The sequence below is a fragment of the Typopeltis vanoorti genome, chromosome 20 (assembly GCF_054136105.1).
Source record: "Typopeltis vanoorti isolate ZY-2024b chromosome 20, IOZ_Tvanoo_1.0, whole genome shotgun sequence".
Classification (NCBI taxonomy): Eukaryota; Metazoa; Arthropoda; class Arachnida; order Uropygi; family Thelyphonidae; genus Typopeltis; species Typopeltis vanoorti.
In genome coordinates this window covers 110,645,613-110,659,078 of record NC_143568.1, presented here as the reverse complement: position 1 = coordinate 110,659,078, position 13,466 = coordinate 110,645,613, and the positions used below count along the sequence as shown (strand labels likewise).

At 35.0% G+C, this 13,466-nt stretch overlaps 1 protein-coding gene across 3 annotated transcripts in view; it reads right to left on the bottom strand.

The window, feature by feature from the left end:
* eIF2Balpha (eukaryotic translation initiation factor 2B subunit alpha) overlaps positions 1-13,466 on the bottom strand; it is a 108,365-nt gene that overhangs the window by 57,351 nt on the left and 37,548 nt on the right. For all 3 annotated transcript variants that reach the window (XM_090410007.1, XM_090410006.1, XM_090410008.1), the window contains exon 3: positions 12,673-12,801. In XM_090410007.1, coding sequence (XP_090266133.1) covers positions 12,673-12,801 — 129 coding nt within the window. The remainder of the gene's footprint in view (positions 1-12,672; positions 12,802-13,466) is intronic.

Here is a 13,466-nt window from a genome sequence, read left to right as displayed (position 1 = left end):
TTAACTATCCCACTCAGATTTGTTGTCCTTATTTGCTCTGGCATATTATATTCATTCTTACATTCAACTGCCTCCATAAGGACTGTATCTCTACTCCCCCCCCCCCCTTAACAAATCTACTTTCCCTGAATTTGCACATCCACTACATTCAGCAACACTTTCTCAAGTCTTCTTACACCGTAACCATTCAAATGCAAGCCATCCATCTTATATAGATCCTTTCGCCCATCAAACTCACTCCACACATCCACAAATTCCACACCACTCGTCATACATAACCCACACATAAAGTCATTCGCAATTATAGCCCTCCTTTTAAACATTTCACTGTCATACCGTGGCAAAAGACTAATCATTCTAACTCTCTCACTCTTTTCTTTTGCTACCTCAAACAATTCATTCAGGTCTTCTATCATTTCCATTTTATCTCCTTTCAAATCATTCGTACCTGCCACAACAATCATTTCTTTCACCCTTTCCTTTTGCTCTCTAATAGACTCAGTTACGTCCTTTATGGTCGCACCAGGTTGGTACGATTTTGTCAAATCCTCTACTAACACACCTCGTACTAATGAGTCTCCATACAGCACTCTATCCTTCATTTTGTTCATGTTCACATTCATACGTCTATTTTTCCTGTCATACCTTTTATTATTGGTTGGTTCATTCAGTCTACTTTTGTTCATGCACTCTAGCTGCTGTTTTGCTCTTTCTATCGCACTATTCAACAACGCGATCTCACTCAATGCATCTATCTCATCTTTTTTGTTCTCTGAGAAACCATTTATACTATCATTCACACTTTCTACATTCACACTCTCACAATTTTCATGTACAACCTTGCCGTTTCTTGTCATATCGCTATTTCCTTCATTCTGAAGGTTGACAAAAATATCACACTCACGATCCGAAATACGCTTAAATTCCTCATTCTCCCTACATTTTCTACACACATTCAATCCTTTATTATCATCTAACCACACTCCGACCGCACTCCGCAAAGCGTACATTTCACAGCTAGTACACTGACTCATTTCTTTTTTGCTACCGTTCTTTGATAACGATGGCGAACCTTCGTTACTGGCCGCCATTTTCCTTCGCACAGGTGCCATACTTATTTACAACGTGTTTTGTCAAATTGTACGTTATAACACACCAAAAATAGACGCACTAGAATATGCAAGGCAAACAAAACAAAACTACACAATATTAAGTAATTTGTATCGATAACTGAAAATGATACTTATCTTATCTGGAGCTTGCACGAACACTACACATTACGAATTCATCTAGCGGCGACTTCCCGACATAGATTATGTTATAAAACACTTTAGTACACTAACCACGCTAATAAAGCTCCAATAATATACCAAAATTACACACTTAAGTCCATTAAATTGAATCCTAAATTGAATAATATATGAATGAAAACAAGAACTTCTTTAAGAATTTTTTTTAATGGTAATTCCATTCATGAGAAGGTGTTAAACCTACAGTGCAATTAGCAGCAGGGATAAACAAAAAAAAAAAAAAAAGCTTGTTTTCAAGATAGTTTTGAAGAAACTTGATTTAAAAACCTTTAGATTTTTCATAAAAGGAAAGACTTTTGAAAGACAGTAACAGAAGGAATGAATGAAAAGGAAAAATAATTTTTTTCTTGGAGTTTGTAGATGAACTGTGAATAGGTGCTGAATAGTTGTTGCATGTGTTTTAATAAATTTAGAAGAGAATAGACGAATTAAAGATATAATTTCTGATGAATACTGTCCATGGAAATATTTGCAGAAATGCAAACAGCAAACTGAATATCTGTGAGAAAGAATGGAGTGAATTATTAAGAGATGGATCATTAATCAAATTAAGCACTCCCTCCTTTACTGAGGTAAGTATTTTTAGGAAGCTCAAAGGTGCACTGCCACAAATGTGAGAACAGTATTCAACAGCTAGATAGATTTGTGATTTTGTATAGAGTTAATGCTGTTCAGAAGTAAGTAGTAATGCCTCAACCAAAACAGAAAACATTTTTTGGGGGGAAGGGGGGGATGCTAAGAAGGCGATGCTTGTAATACATTTACATTTGTAATATATTTACACCAACAGAAGTTTAGAGTAATATCTAAAGTAGAGAAATTTCATCTTGTCCTTAGATCTGGATATTATGAAAAGTAAGACTGGAATAAAAAGGCTCTTTTCTATGAGAAATAAAACAGGACTGAATTTTACTAGCTCAAATTAACAAGGTTATTATCAGAACTCCAATGAAGAATGGTTTTGAAATAAACCATTTTGGCACAGAACAGAAGTTGATTCTGAGCATAAATATTTGGTACAAGTGGGAAAAAAGCCATCAGGACTAGGAACATTTTTGGTATCATGTTTAGACAAGATTCTTCTAGTCTCTTTTTGGTGAAAATCAGAGCTATGATGTGCAAATGCTCATAACTATAAAATCTAAACTGAGGAAGAACAAAATTTTGGCAATGAATTCTTTCAATTTAGAAAGGTCATTAAGGCAGAGCTTTGGATCCACATATACGTACAGATCATCAAAGGATAGAATGCTGGCACATCATGTGGATATACTTCTGGTTGGTTTGTGCTAAAAAAACAGTGTTTCTGAAAGGAAAAATTCCCAGCACCTTTCTATGAGAATGGCTAACTCAGTGTTAATTAAAAAACTTTTAAACACAGGAATCAAACTTAGGACTTTCCAAATAAAGGGTATCACTGACAAGCTATAAAGTATTCTTTGGAAGAGGGGGGGGGGCATCAAACAAGATTTAGAAATGATTCAGAATGAAAAAAAGCTTGCCTTGTATATATGGTATGAACCAATCTTTCCCCCATCCAAATTTTTGCTTAGTGTCTTTCTGAAGTGTTTTTGCATTCTTGAATGTTTTCTCAAGTATTCTTCTATACTGTATGCCCACAGATGAGAGACCCCTCGACACTTCTGCACATGTCAGAAGAAGCTTTTTTTTACATGTGAGTACTATAAGAGCTTTACTCCAATCATCTGGAATTTTTCCCTCTCACAATACCTTCTGAATTATGCACAGAGGAAGATTCACTAAGAAACTAATGAAGCTTGAGCCTCAAAGCTCCAAGCTTGAGGAGGACCCCCATGGTGTCCCAAAAATTCACCAAAATGATTGAAAGTTATAAAGTCTAATCCAGTTGCTTCTCTTGTACATTACCAAAATTCCTCTAGTTCAACATCTTATGGGTTGTTTCATGACATAAATGTATAATACCTCCATTGAGACATTGACATTTAACTATCTGCATTCTCCACTGAAGAGATATAGAAAAGTAGCCTGCCAAGTCCATCCTCTATTCTGTAGCATAGAGGTAGTGCCTCTATGCTACAGAAATGAACTATTTGATAAACTAACCACATATATGTCTATGACATTGATATACTTTCTAGGATTTCTTGGTAATCCTGGAAAGAAATTGTTCATTGTTTATTTACTGTTGAGTTTCTCTTGCATGGTAAATGCAAGTAAAGTATTCAATAAATATTAAAATGCAATTTCTCAGATTACTTTTAGTTTCATAAATATCTTTTTTTATCACATATTTTCATTTTTTAGGGAAAGTACCTCAGTGGATGTCAAGAATGTAAACTGAAAAAAAGAGAAGATCCAAAAACATTTCAAAATGTAAAAAACTTCTTAATTTTTTACATTTAATGGAAACAAGATGAGGCAGTTAAGAAAATACATGTAGCTAATGCCAGTAGAATTCACTGCTTTTTTGATATTAAAAGAGTATGAAAACATCTTAGAACAGCAAATATCAGCGATTATTCAAGGTCAGCAAGAAGGGTGAAAAAAAAAAGGAATGAGCAGGATTTTTACAGAGACCAGATCAACAACAACGAACATCAAATGAGATGATTTTGACAAATGAGATGATTTCCATAAGTACAATGACCTTGCCAAAATGGCCAATGAAGGATAAATTCTGTTATCATCTTTACTTTCATTTGTTAAAGAACTTCGACTGAATGAACTGCAGACTGAAACAAAAGCAAAATATCTGAGTGAAGAAACAACACAAATGCTCTGCCATTGTGAAGCAAATTGTTACAATCTTCTGATGTAACAAATAGCAAGGATTCGATAAGAGGAACAGATCAATTTAGAGTAGAAATCCTAAATAAACTCTTTAATTGTTTGATAATCCAGTTAACTATGCATATTGACTCATGTAATTGGAAAAAAGTTTTAAGTTTCTTTCAGATTTAGTTCAAAATCTGAAAGAGGTGCTGTCAATTCAAAGAGTATTTACACTTATATAATAGACAAAGCTGACAGGCACTCAAAAAAAAAAAAAAGCATCTAATTGAGCTTCTTCAAAATTTGACAACTGTCAAATTTTGAAGAATTTGTACACATTTGAAGCATTTGTACACATTTCTCAGAAATTGCAATCTCCTTCCTGACAGACTGTTTTAGGATCACATAGACAAGCAATATGGATTGTTTTTTTTCGCTGTTTAGATATCTGGGATATCTCACTTTTGAGAAACCAATCAGAACTGCTGTTTTCAAAACAGTGGCTCCAGCAAGACAGGCACCCACAATAAGCCCTTTATTGAACTCCAAAAGATCCATTGTTTTTCCATTGTGATCATCTATATACTATTGACAATTACTGACCAGCAACATTTTTAAACAGTTGCTTAGAACACATGGTGACAGACGTGAAGACGTGACCAAGTATTTTGCATATACACTGCATAAGTGACTTTTACATATATCTGTATAAAGGTTTCTAATTCGGTAACCACCCTATGTATGAAGCAGAAAGAAATTTCTGCAAGCTTTTATTTATAAACAATAAGTTTTGTTTTACAATGGCTGAAGAGAGATTGAACCATAGAAGTATCTTATCAACAGAAAATGACAAAGCAAAATGCTATCATATGACAACTGTTCAGGAATACATTGCCAGAAAATGTAGAAAAAATAATATTCAGTAAAGTTAGTCAAATAATATCAGTCATTTACTAAAACAGGCCTAATAAACATATTATATGCATCATAAAATATTACTATCAGAATCACTTACGTTCAAGTTTAATGTCTTTATTTATAAAATTTTCAGCTAAGTTTTTTCATAGCCATTGTCAATACAGTTATAGGATACCACTAAAAATAACACTTCAATTGAAAGTACACTTGGACTATTGTGTTCAGATCTGGTCACTTGGTTTTCAATGTGATATGGAGATACTGGAGAGGATCCAGATGAAAGTGACAAAGACAATATCAGGAGTTTGGAATGTTGGCTATGGAGAGAGGTCAAAGAAATGTAGATTGCAGAGTTTGGTGGATAGGAGGAAGATAGGTGATATGATAGAGACATTTTAGTTAGTGAGAGGATTTTATCAGAGAGGATTATAAAAAGAGGAAGGTGAGAGGGGAAGAACCAGAGGTTATCCCTGGAAGTTATGTAAGACTGCGGCGAAGAGAGGTGCGAGGAGTAGATTTTTTACATGGAGAATTGTCAGTAAATGGAAAGCATTACCAGAATGTGTTGTTAATGCAAGGAGATGTTAAGGATTTTAAGATTCTATACGATAATTATGTTGTCAGTTGAATGAACCTCCAACGATGAGTCTGCCAACTCCATGGAGAGTGTAATAAAAATAATAATAATAATATTGTGTGCACTACTGGCTGCAGGAGAATAGCTCAATCTACACTAATAGATATTTAAAATAAATTACAATATATTAATTTAGTTAATAAATTATTTTTAAATATAATAAAAAAATTTACAAATAAAGACATTAAAATTAAACATGTGATTCTGATAATAATATATAATTTTTTTTTGTTGCTTTTCTGTTTATGAAGTTTCTAGTTTTCTCTAAAATATATTTTTTCCACCCTCCCAATAGTTTTGATAAAAAGGGCCCACACTAAGAATTCAAGCTTCAGGGTCCCCAAATAGAGATCCACCACTGATTATGCAGAGAAACTAATGTAAAACTTGTATATCCCCATACAACAGTTCTCATTGAATATGATCGATTCTAGCTGCCTTTTCAAATTTCAATTTTTTGATGGCTTTTTATGCCTCAAGTATAAATAAGTGAGCCTTTGTAGCTCAGTCGATATAGGCAAACCCCTTTAGTTGGAAAGACCTAGGTTCGATTCTGGTCCATGGTGTGAGGAACCTTTATCTGGTCTCTTTTGACTAAAGGTGAGTAAGTTAGTCTCATATGAAGGTAGATGGTTTTTATACCTGGAAACTTTGGTTTATCGTCCCTCAAAACTGGCAAATCGGCCCCATTAATACACATGATTTACAGCCATGAATACTATAACAATGTGGATGAGATAGGGTTCTCACCACATTCCTTATACACATAGTCAACCATGAGTCAATGAAAATCAACCTGCTGTGCAGCAGGTTGATTTCCACGTGAGACGACACATGATGATGATAAATTTATTATTTCATTTAGCAATCCTTTAAAGTAATTAACCTAGCCATCTATTCTTTATTCTTTAATTTAATTTGCATGTCACCTTTATCTCTGATTCCTTTTATGATACTGTTTCCTCCATTTCTAAGCTTTTTCTATAGCCTCCAGAATATTTTGCCACCTTCCTGATATTTATTTTCTATGTTCTTACCAAAGTTTTCCCATGACTTTTGTTTAGTAGTTGTACACACTGTTTCACTTTCTTACATTCTTTCTGTATTCTCTTAGAGCATCTGCTGACTTACTTGCCAGGAACTTCAATACGCTTTCTTCTTTTCCTCGACTGCCTGTTTAACTTCCTGAGTCCATTATCAAGTTCTGATTTTTCTATCCTTACAGACAACCTTACAACATACTTCTCCTGCTCAAACAATCAATGTTTTCTTCAGAGTCTGCTAATGAATCTCAAAGGTTTGCTTCTCATTTTCAAACTTTCATTTTTTCTGAAATAATATTTGTGCATTTGAATCTACAACTCATCTTTGAAAGCTGCTCAAACATTGATTCTTTTTAAAACTTTGTTACACACTTTTATTAATCTTACCTTTGTTACACTTTTCAATATGATATTTAGTTTTATTCTGCTCAAATCTAAATGGGATTTGAGCAGAATAAAATGATATTACTTCCTAATTTCAAATCCTCCATATACTATTGGTGTTGAACCAGTGTGAAGATATTGTTATGTCTTTTGTTTTTCTCTTTACTTTAATGATTTTACTACTCACTCATACAGTTATTTTTCTTCTGGTTTCTGTAATATTTTGTCAATCAAAATTAGTAATTCAGCTATCACTCTCTTTTCCTTAATCAAGCTATGATTCGGGCAGTTCCTAAGTTTAGTCACGTGCGTTTCTTTCATTCATTAGAAGCTTTGTCTAAATTTGGGACAAAGCCCTTAATCCCAATTAAATTCGTCAATATTTAATTGGGATTAAATATTGACGAATTTATATTATGCTGCGCCAGCCAATACCAGAGGATAGATGAGACTCTTATCCAAGGTGGCTCTCTCAGAATAATACACAGTAATGGATGTACTAACACTCTTACTTAACTCATTATACTCACTAATTCGATTCACCTATCTCACTTTGCTTTTGCATGCAGTCGTGGCCTGTAAATTCCGATTATAATCCTGTGTCCCTCCCACTAAATTCTGTAATTTTTTTTATGAGTGGCAATTCAAATTCATATGACAGGCTGATTTCAGGTAAATGAAATAAAACATATTTGAGGTCTAAGAATTACACATGAGAAATATATCAAACACATGGTTAACTTAATCACTTTCCTAGTAAAATTTAGATATCATTACTAACACAATAGGACATGAATAATAACTTGCTCCACAGAGTTATCCATTAAATGTACAAATTACTAGCTTAAATTATTAGATTTTCAATCACTCTCAAGTCACTAATCATATCTCACAACATATCACAGTTAATTCACATACAGATCCCTTCCTAGGGGACTGTCTTCAAATAGGGACAGGTCACTGCTAAATGTAGTAATCTCTAAAGTTCTCTATCATATGATACTCTATAGAAGCCAACATGGTTTTGTTAAAGGTAGATCCTGCCTTGGCAATCTATTAACTTTTCATAATAAAATGACATCTGAGTTGGACAAAGGAACTGGCTACACAGTGGTACTTCGGGATTTTGCTAAGGCTTTTGACAGGATACCCCATGGAACACTGTTATGCAAATTGGAGCAGATGGGAATGGATACTAAATTGGTGATATGGATAGGAGAATGGCTCAGAGAGAGATACCAGAAGGTGGTGTATGGAGGGGCTGAGTCCAGGATGAGGCAGGTGACCAGTGGTGTGCCTCAGGGCTCTGTGCTTGAGCCATTGTTGTTTAATTTGTATATAAATGATATAGGAAATGGCCTACAGGGAGATATTCAGTTGTTTGCTGATGATGCAAAGTTGGGTAGTGCAATAAAAAATCAAGCTGATGTTGAAAGTTTGCAGGATGATTTAAATAAGCTGGTAGAATGGGCAAAAGATAATGGATGTCAGTTCAATGTGGAAAACTGGCTGGTATCTCCACTTGGGCCTGGCTCCCACTGAAGAGACCTCAATAAAGGTCGAAACTAGTCTGGGTAGTGGCCCTTCCCTTAATGCATAACATTAGACATATCCGCAAGGAGATGTATTTTGCATTATGGGAGATACTGAGATGGGAGTGTTAGTATCTTGCTCCACCTTTGCAAGGAGTCGCCCTGGAGTTGCACTACCTTACCCCAGTCCTGAAGATACTTTCAGGCGCAAACTTTGTTTGCTCACACTTGGATAAAGGATTAAACTAAATTTATTATATTCTAACCAAGTGAAAAATAAACTTTCAACAAAAAAAATGTGGAAAAGTGTAAAGTCGTGCATTTTGGGATTAAAAGATTACCTGCTGTGTACTACATTGATGGAATAGTACTCCAAGAGATTGATGAGGCTAGGGACTTAGGGGTGTTGGTAGATAGGGAGATGAAGTTCAGAGGACACATTGCTAAGGTGTCCAAGATTGCACATAGGATTACTTGGTTGTTGAGGAACACGCTGACATCCAGAGATAAAGAGGTTATTATTCCCTTTTATAAAGCGTTGATACTTCCACATTTGGATTACTGTACTCAGGTCTGGTCACCTGGATTCCTTGGAGATGAGGAGGCTGTGGAGAGGGTTCAGAGAAGAGTGACCAAGCTGATGAGTGATGTAAAAAATGCTCTCTACATTGATAGATTGAGAGCATGTAGATTGCAGAGGTTGGTTGATAGGCGGAGAAGAGGGGATATGATAGAAACATTTAAATTACTGAAAGGTTTTTATAGGATTGATACAGGGGAAATGTTTCAGCTGTGTGATAGTGATGGAAGAAGAAGAGGTCATCCCTGGAAATTAAAGAAGAAAGTGGTTAACAAGGGTGTCAGAACAAGGTTTTTTGTCTGGAGGGAGGTGAATGAGTGGAATTCATTGACTGACTTAGTTGTGAGCTCTTCATCTGTAAATGAATTCAAGAAAAGATATGACAGATATTGTTCTGCTAGTTTGGGTCTCCTGCAATGAGCCTACTGACTCCATGGAAATACCCGTAATAATAATAATAATAATAATAATAATAATAATAATGTCCACACATAAATTAACATATAGAGTCCATTCATATCTCGAACTGGAAATAAGACTTAAACATTCTACATTACCATCCCATGGAATGACTTTCTGTTCTATCAGCAGCCTTGTCTAGACATCAAGGCAATTTTGTAGGCTATCGTCCACGAGGTCACTTACGATGACTACACGTCCTGGTCTCCCCGAGTCGATAAGGCAATGTGCCACTCTGGTCTCTCTCTGGTACCGCTGGCATTCATCTGTATTATCAGTTACTCGATATTGCTTAGCTATTCTGCTATGAAGAGTTAGCTAGCCTTGACTCGCAAGCTACGGTAGATGACTAATGACTTCTACGGCTGATCCGGTATCACTCTGATGGCGGAGGGAGAGCCAACGTCCAAGAGCGCAGGAAACAGGAACCAAAAAGACCAAGAGAGAGGGCGGGCAAAACCCTTTTATACCACCTCCTTTGGCGCCCTCTCTTCACTATGTTTTTACCGTAAGGCGCTCATCTATCACGGGTAGCGTTTTTCCAAGAATACGTTTGAGCTTCGCTTTCCATATAAATTCTCCTTTCCTTAGGCCATAATTATACTGGATGGCTAAAGCATGACTTTTGGACCCCAGCCTACATTCAACTTACTCTCATACACTACATAGAATGGGATATTCTAATTTAACTATAATTTTATATAAATTCCCCTTTTTGACTCTGTACAAAATAGGTTAAGTTTCACATTTCCAAATCAAACATTTCTTCAGTTCTGCTCTAAAGTTAGAATATACATATTTATTTCCTTGCCAAAGTACAAGTTTCTCTGCCTACAATTAAGATTTGTTAGATCCTGAATGAATTAATCCTTTATCCAAATTATGATCACTCAGGACATAACAATATCACTTTCAACAATAATATAGTCAATGAGACCTTTTTTTTTTTGTCTCATCTTGATGTGAATTTGTGCAAATCTGCATGTTGGAACATGGTGTTAATAATGACTAATCCATGTCCTGAGCAGGAATTCAATAAGTACATACCATTATTATTAGTTTTGCTCTTTTCTCCAATTTTTTTTCCCAAATAATTTCCATGTCTGGTAATAATTTCCTACCCTGCTTTTTAGATCTCCAACAAAGACTGACTGTATCTTTTTTTATCTGTATCAGTTACTTTCTCTAATGCCTCAAAGAATTCCCCTCCCCTTCTTTCTTAGTTGAATCACCCGTCTGTGGGATGACCATAGACACAAATAAGTCTCAATCCTCAATTTTACAATTCTGATATTTTCCCAAATCACCTCCACTTGATAGTACTTGCCATTCAAGATTATCTTCATGTTTAGCTGAATACTATAGTTTCTCCTTTTTTGCTGATCATTACTGCCTGAATACAGCAGCTTGTATTTGTTGCTCACAGCAATCTTACCTATTTTTGTCTTCAGTTTTGGTAGTGCCTATTAAATTGTCCATCTGGTAATTATTGATTATTCTGCTAGTTACATTTCTTTCCCAGTGATGCTTCTTGTGTTGATGGTGCCAATCTCGAACTCTATTGATGTTGAGTTGGTGTATGTTCCAGTAGATTTTTTTCCTGTTCACCCTCCTCAGTTGCTCTGTCATGTTTAATTGGCAAATGTCTCAACTGGCACGAAATTCCATTATGTTGTACTATAATTTTATTTTCATTCAAGCCAATAAGAACAGAATTTGACAGCTACATCCCAACTTGTCAGCTCATTCTCTTTCACTCATTAGTGATAGACCTACTAATAGGGTTCACCACAAGTTGAGAAGTGGACATTAGGTCAAACCCCAGTCAATTCTCAATGTTTGTTAAAGAAATATGGAAGTCTTCTCCCACTTATCCAGCTTTGACCCTTAAGCATCAAGAATATAATTGTGAAATGTAACTTGCTTTATGAACATGCAAAAAAAACTTTCCACAATTATCTCTGATCCAGTGTATTTCAATAATACAGTGATGTCTTTTTTTACTACTTGTATATGGAAAATATATGATTTGTGCATTATTTTTATTATTATTATTCGTGACACCACCAAGAAGTCCGAAGACTCATCGCGGGAGGACACCAACTGTACAACTCTTCGTCTCCACTACTACACAGAGCCTCTACTACCAATCACCTACATCAACGCCATCTACCGCCCACAACCACCACCACCACCGCTAGTATTTTTTGTCTATAAATTGCATGTGTTCTGAAAGGCTGATTTGTCTGTATGCGGGATGAAAAACCCGAGTTTCCAGGAGAAAAACCCTGCTACTTCCGTATGAGATCAGCTAATTGAAAAAGTCCATATAAAGATTCCTCCCATCATGATGAGAATCAAACTTAGGCCTTTTCTAATCGAAGGGCGCAACGTACCTTCATTCTTCTAACTGCGCTACGGAGGTGCTTAAAGACAAAGGCATTCATTTAACAAAACTTTGTTTTGTTTAAGTTGGCATAAGCAAACTTAAACAAAAGTGTAAAAACTTTCTAAATCTCAAGACTTAATTAATGTAAGAATGAATATTGTCACAATGCTCATGAAATGCAACTACTTTATGATTAAGAAAACTAATTTAACATTGGTATCTCCTGGGTCTGGCTCCCACTGATGAGACCTCAATAAATGTTGAAACCAGTCTAGATAGTGATCCTCCCCATAATGCACAGCAATATACATGCCCAAAAGTAAGCTTACTGTGTATTGTGGGATACAAGGCAGTTGATATGAAGTCAACAACCTTTATATGCAAGTAGCCTCAAACTCAAGTTACATACATACACATACTTTGTTTGCTTATGCTTGGAAAAAGGATTAAATAAGAATATAATTTCTAGTTAAATATAATTTGCACTGTAATGAAAAATAAAAACTTTCTAAATCTCAAGAGTTAAGTAATGTAAGAATGAATATTATTATAATACTTATGAAATATTATTATTTCAGAAGTATTATTATTATAATATTATTAGAATTATTAGAATATTATTATAATACTTTACGATTAAGAAAACTAATTTAAAAGTTAATTCACCAGGATTTTCTTCTATGAACTTCAGTAGTGTACGAATAGCAGCCAAGGCTTCTGAAACTTCTGGTTCTTCAGAAACATCTTCAGACACATAACTTTCTTTACAAGCATTTTCAAAAAATTTTTTCACATCTGAAATTAAAGCAAATAAATGACTCAATATATGTAGTTTAACCTCATCCTTATGAAGGAAAAAGAGATTGTTTATTAGGCCTGTAACAATTTTTTCCCATCTCATCTTCCTTTTCCATTATTGTAAGAAGGCTTAGAGTCGGGTAAGTCAGGGACCTAGCTCTAGAGAATGAAGACAGTTTTTAGCATGCCACATTTGACTTTCAGTAATCAAAGTTATTGTTTCACAGTACATAATGAAATTAGTTACTACCAGAAGACTTTTCAAAGCGATCTTGGCACAGCAGGATTCAAACTCATAGCTTGCTGGTTGCAAAGTTATGACACTATCTATCAGACATCCAATAGTAGTACTCAGTGCAATAACTTTTGTCATATAGTTAATTCTCACTATAATAAACTCATTCACTATAACAAATTACCAAAAATTCTTAATGAATGGCCCATAAGTTTGCTATGCTATAAAATTTCACTACAGCAAACCATCTAGTAAAACTATTCTTGTGGTACCTAAGAGTATGTTATAGTGAGAGTCAAGTGTATCAGGAATATGTATTAGGCTGAAAGAATGTCATTTCTGGATTTTCCAAGAAGTTCTGGAAATCCTGGAAAAGATGCACAGCAAGGCAACTAATATGATCAGAACCATGAAGTATTGACTGTGA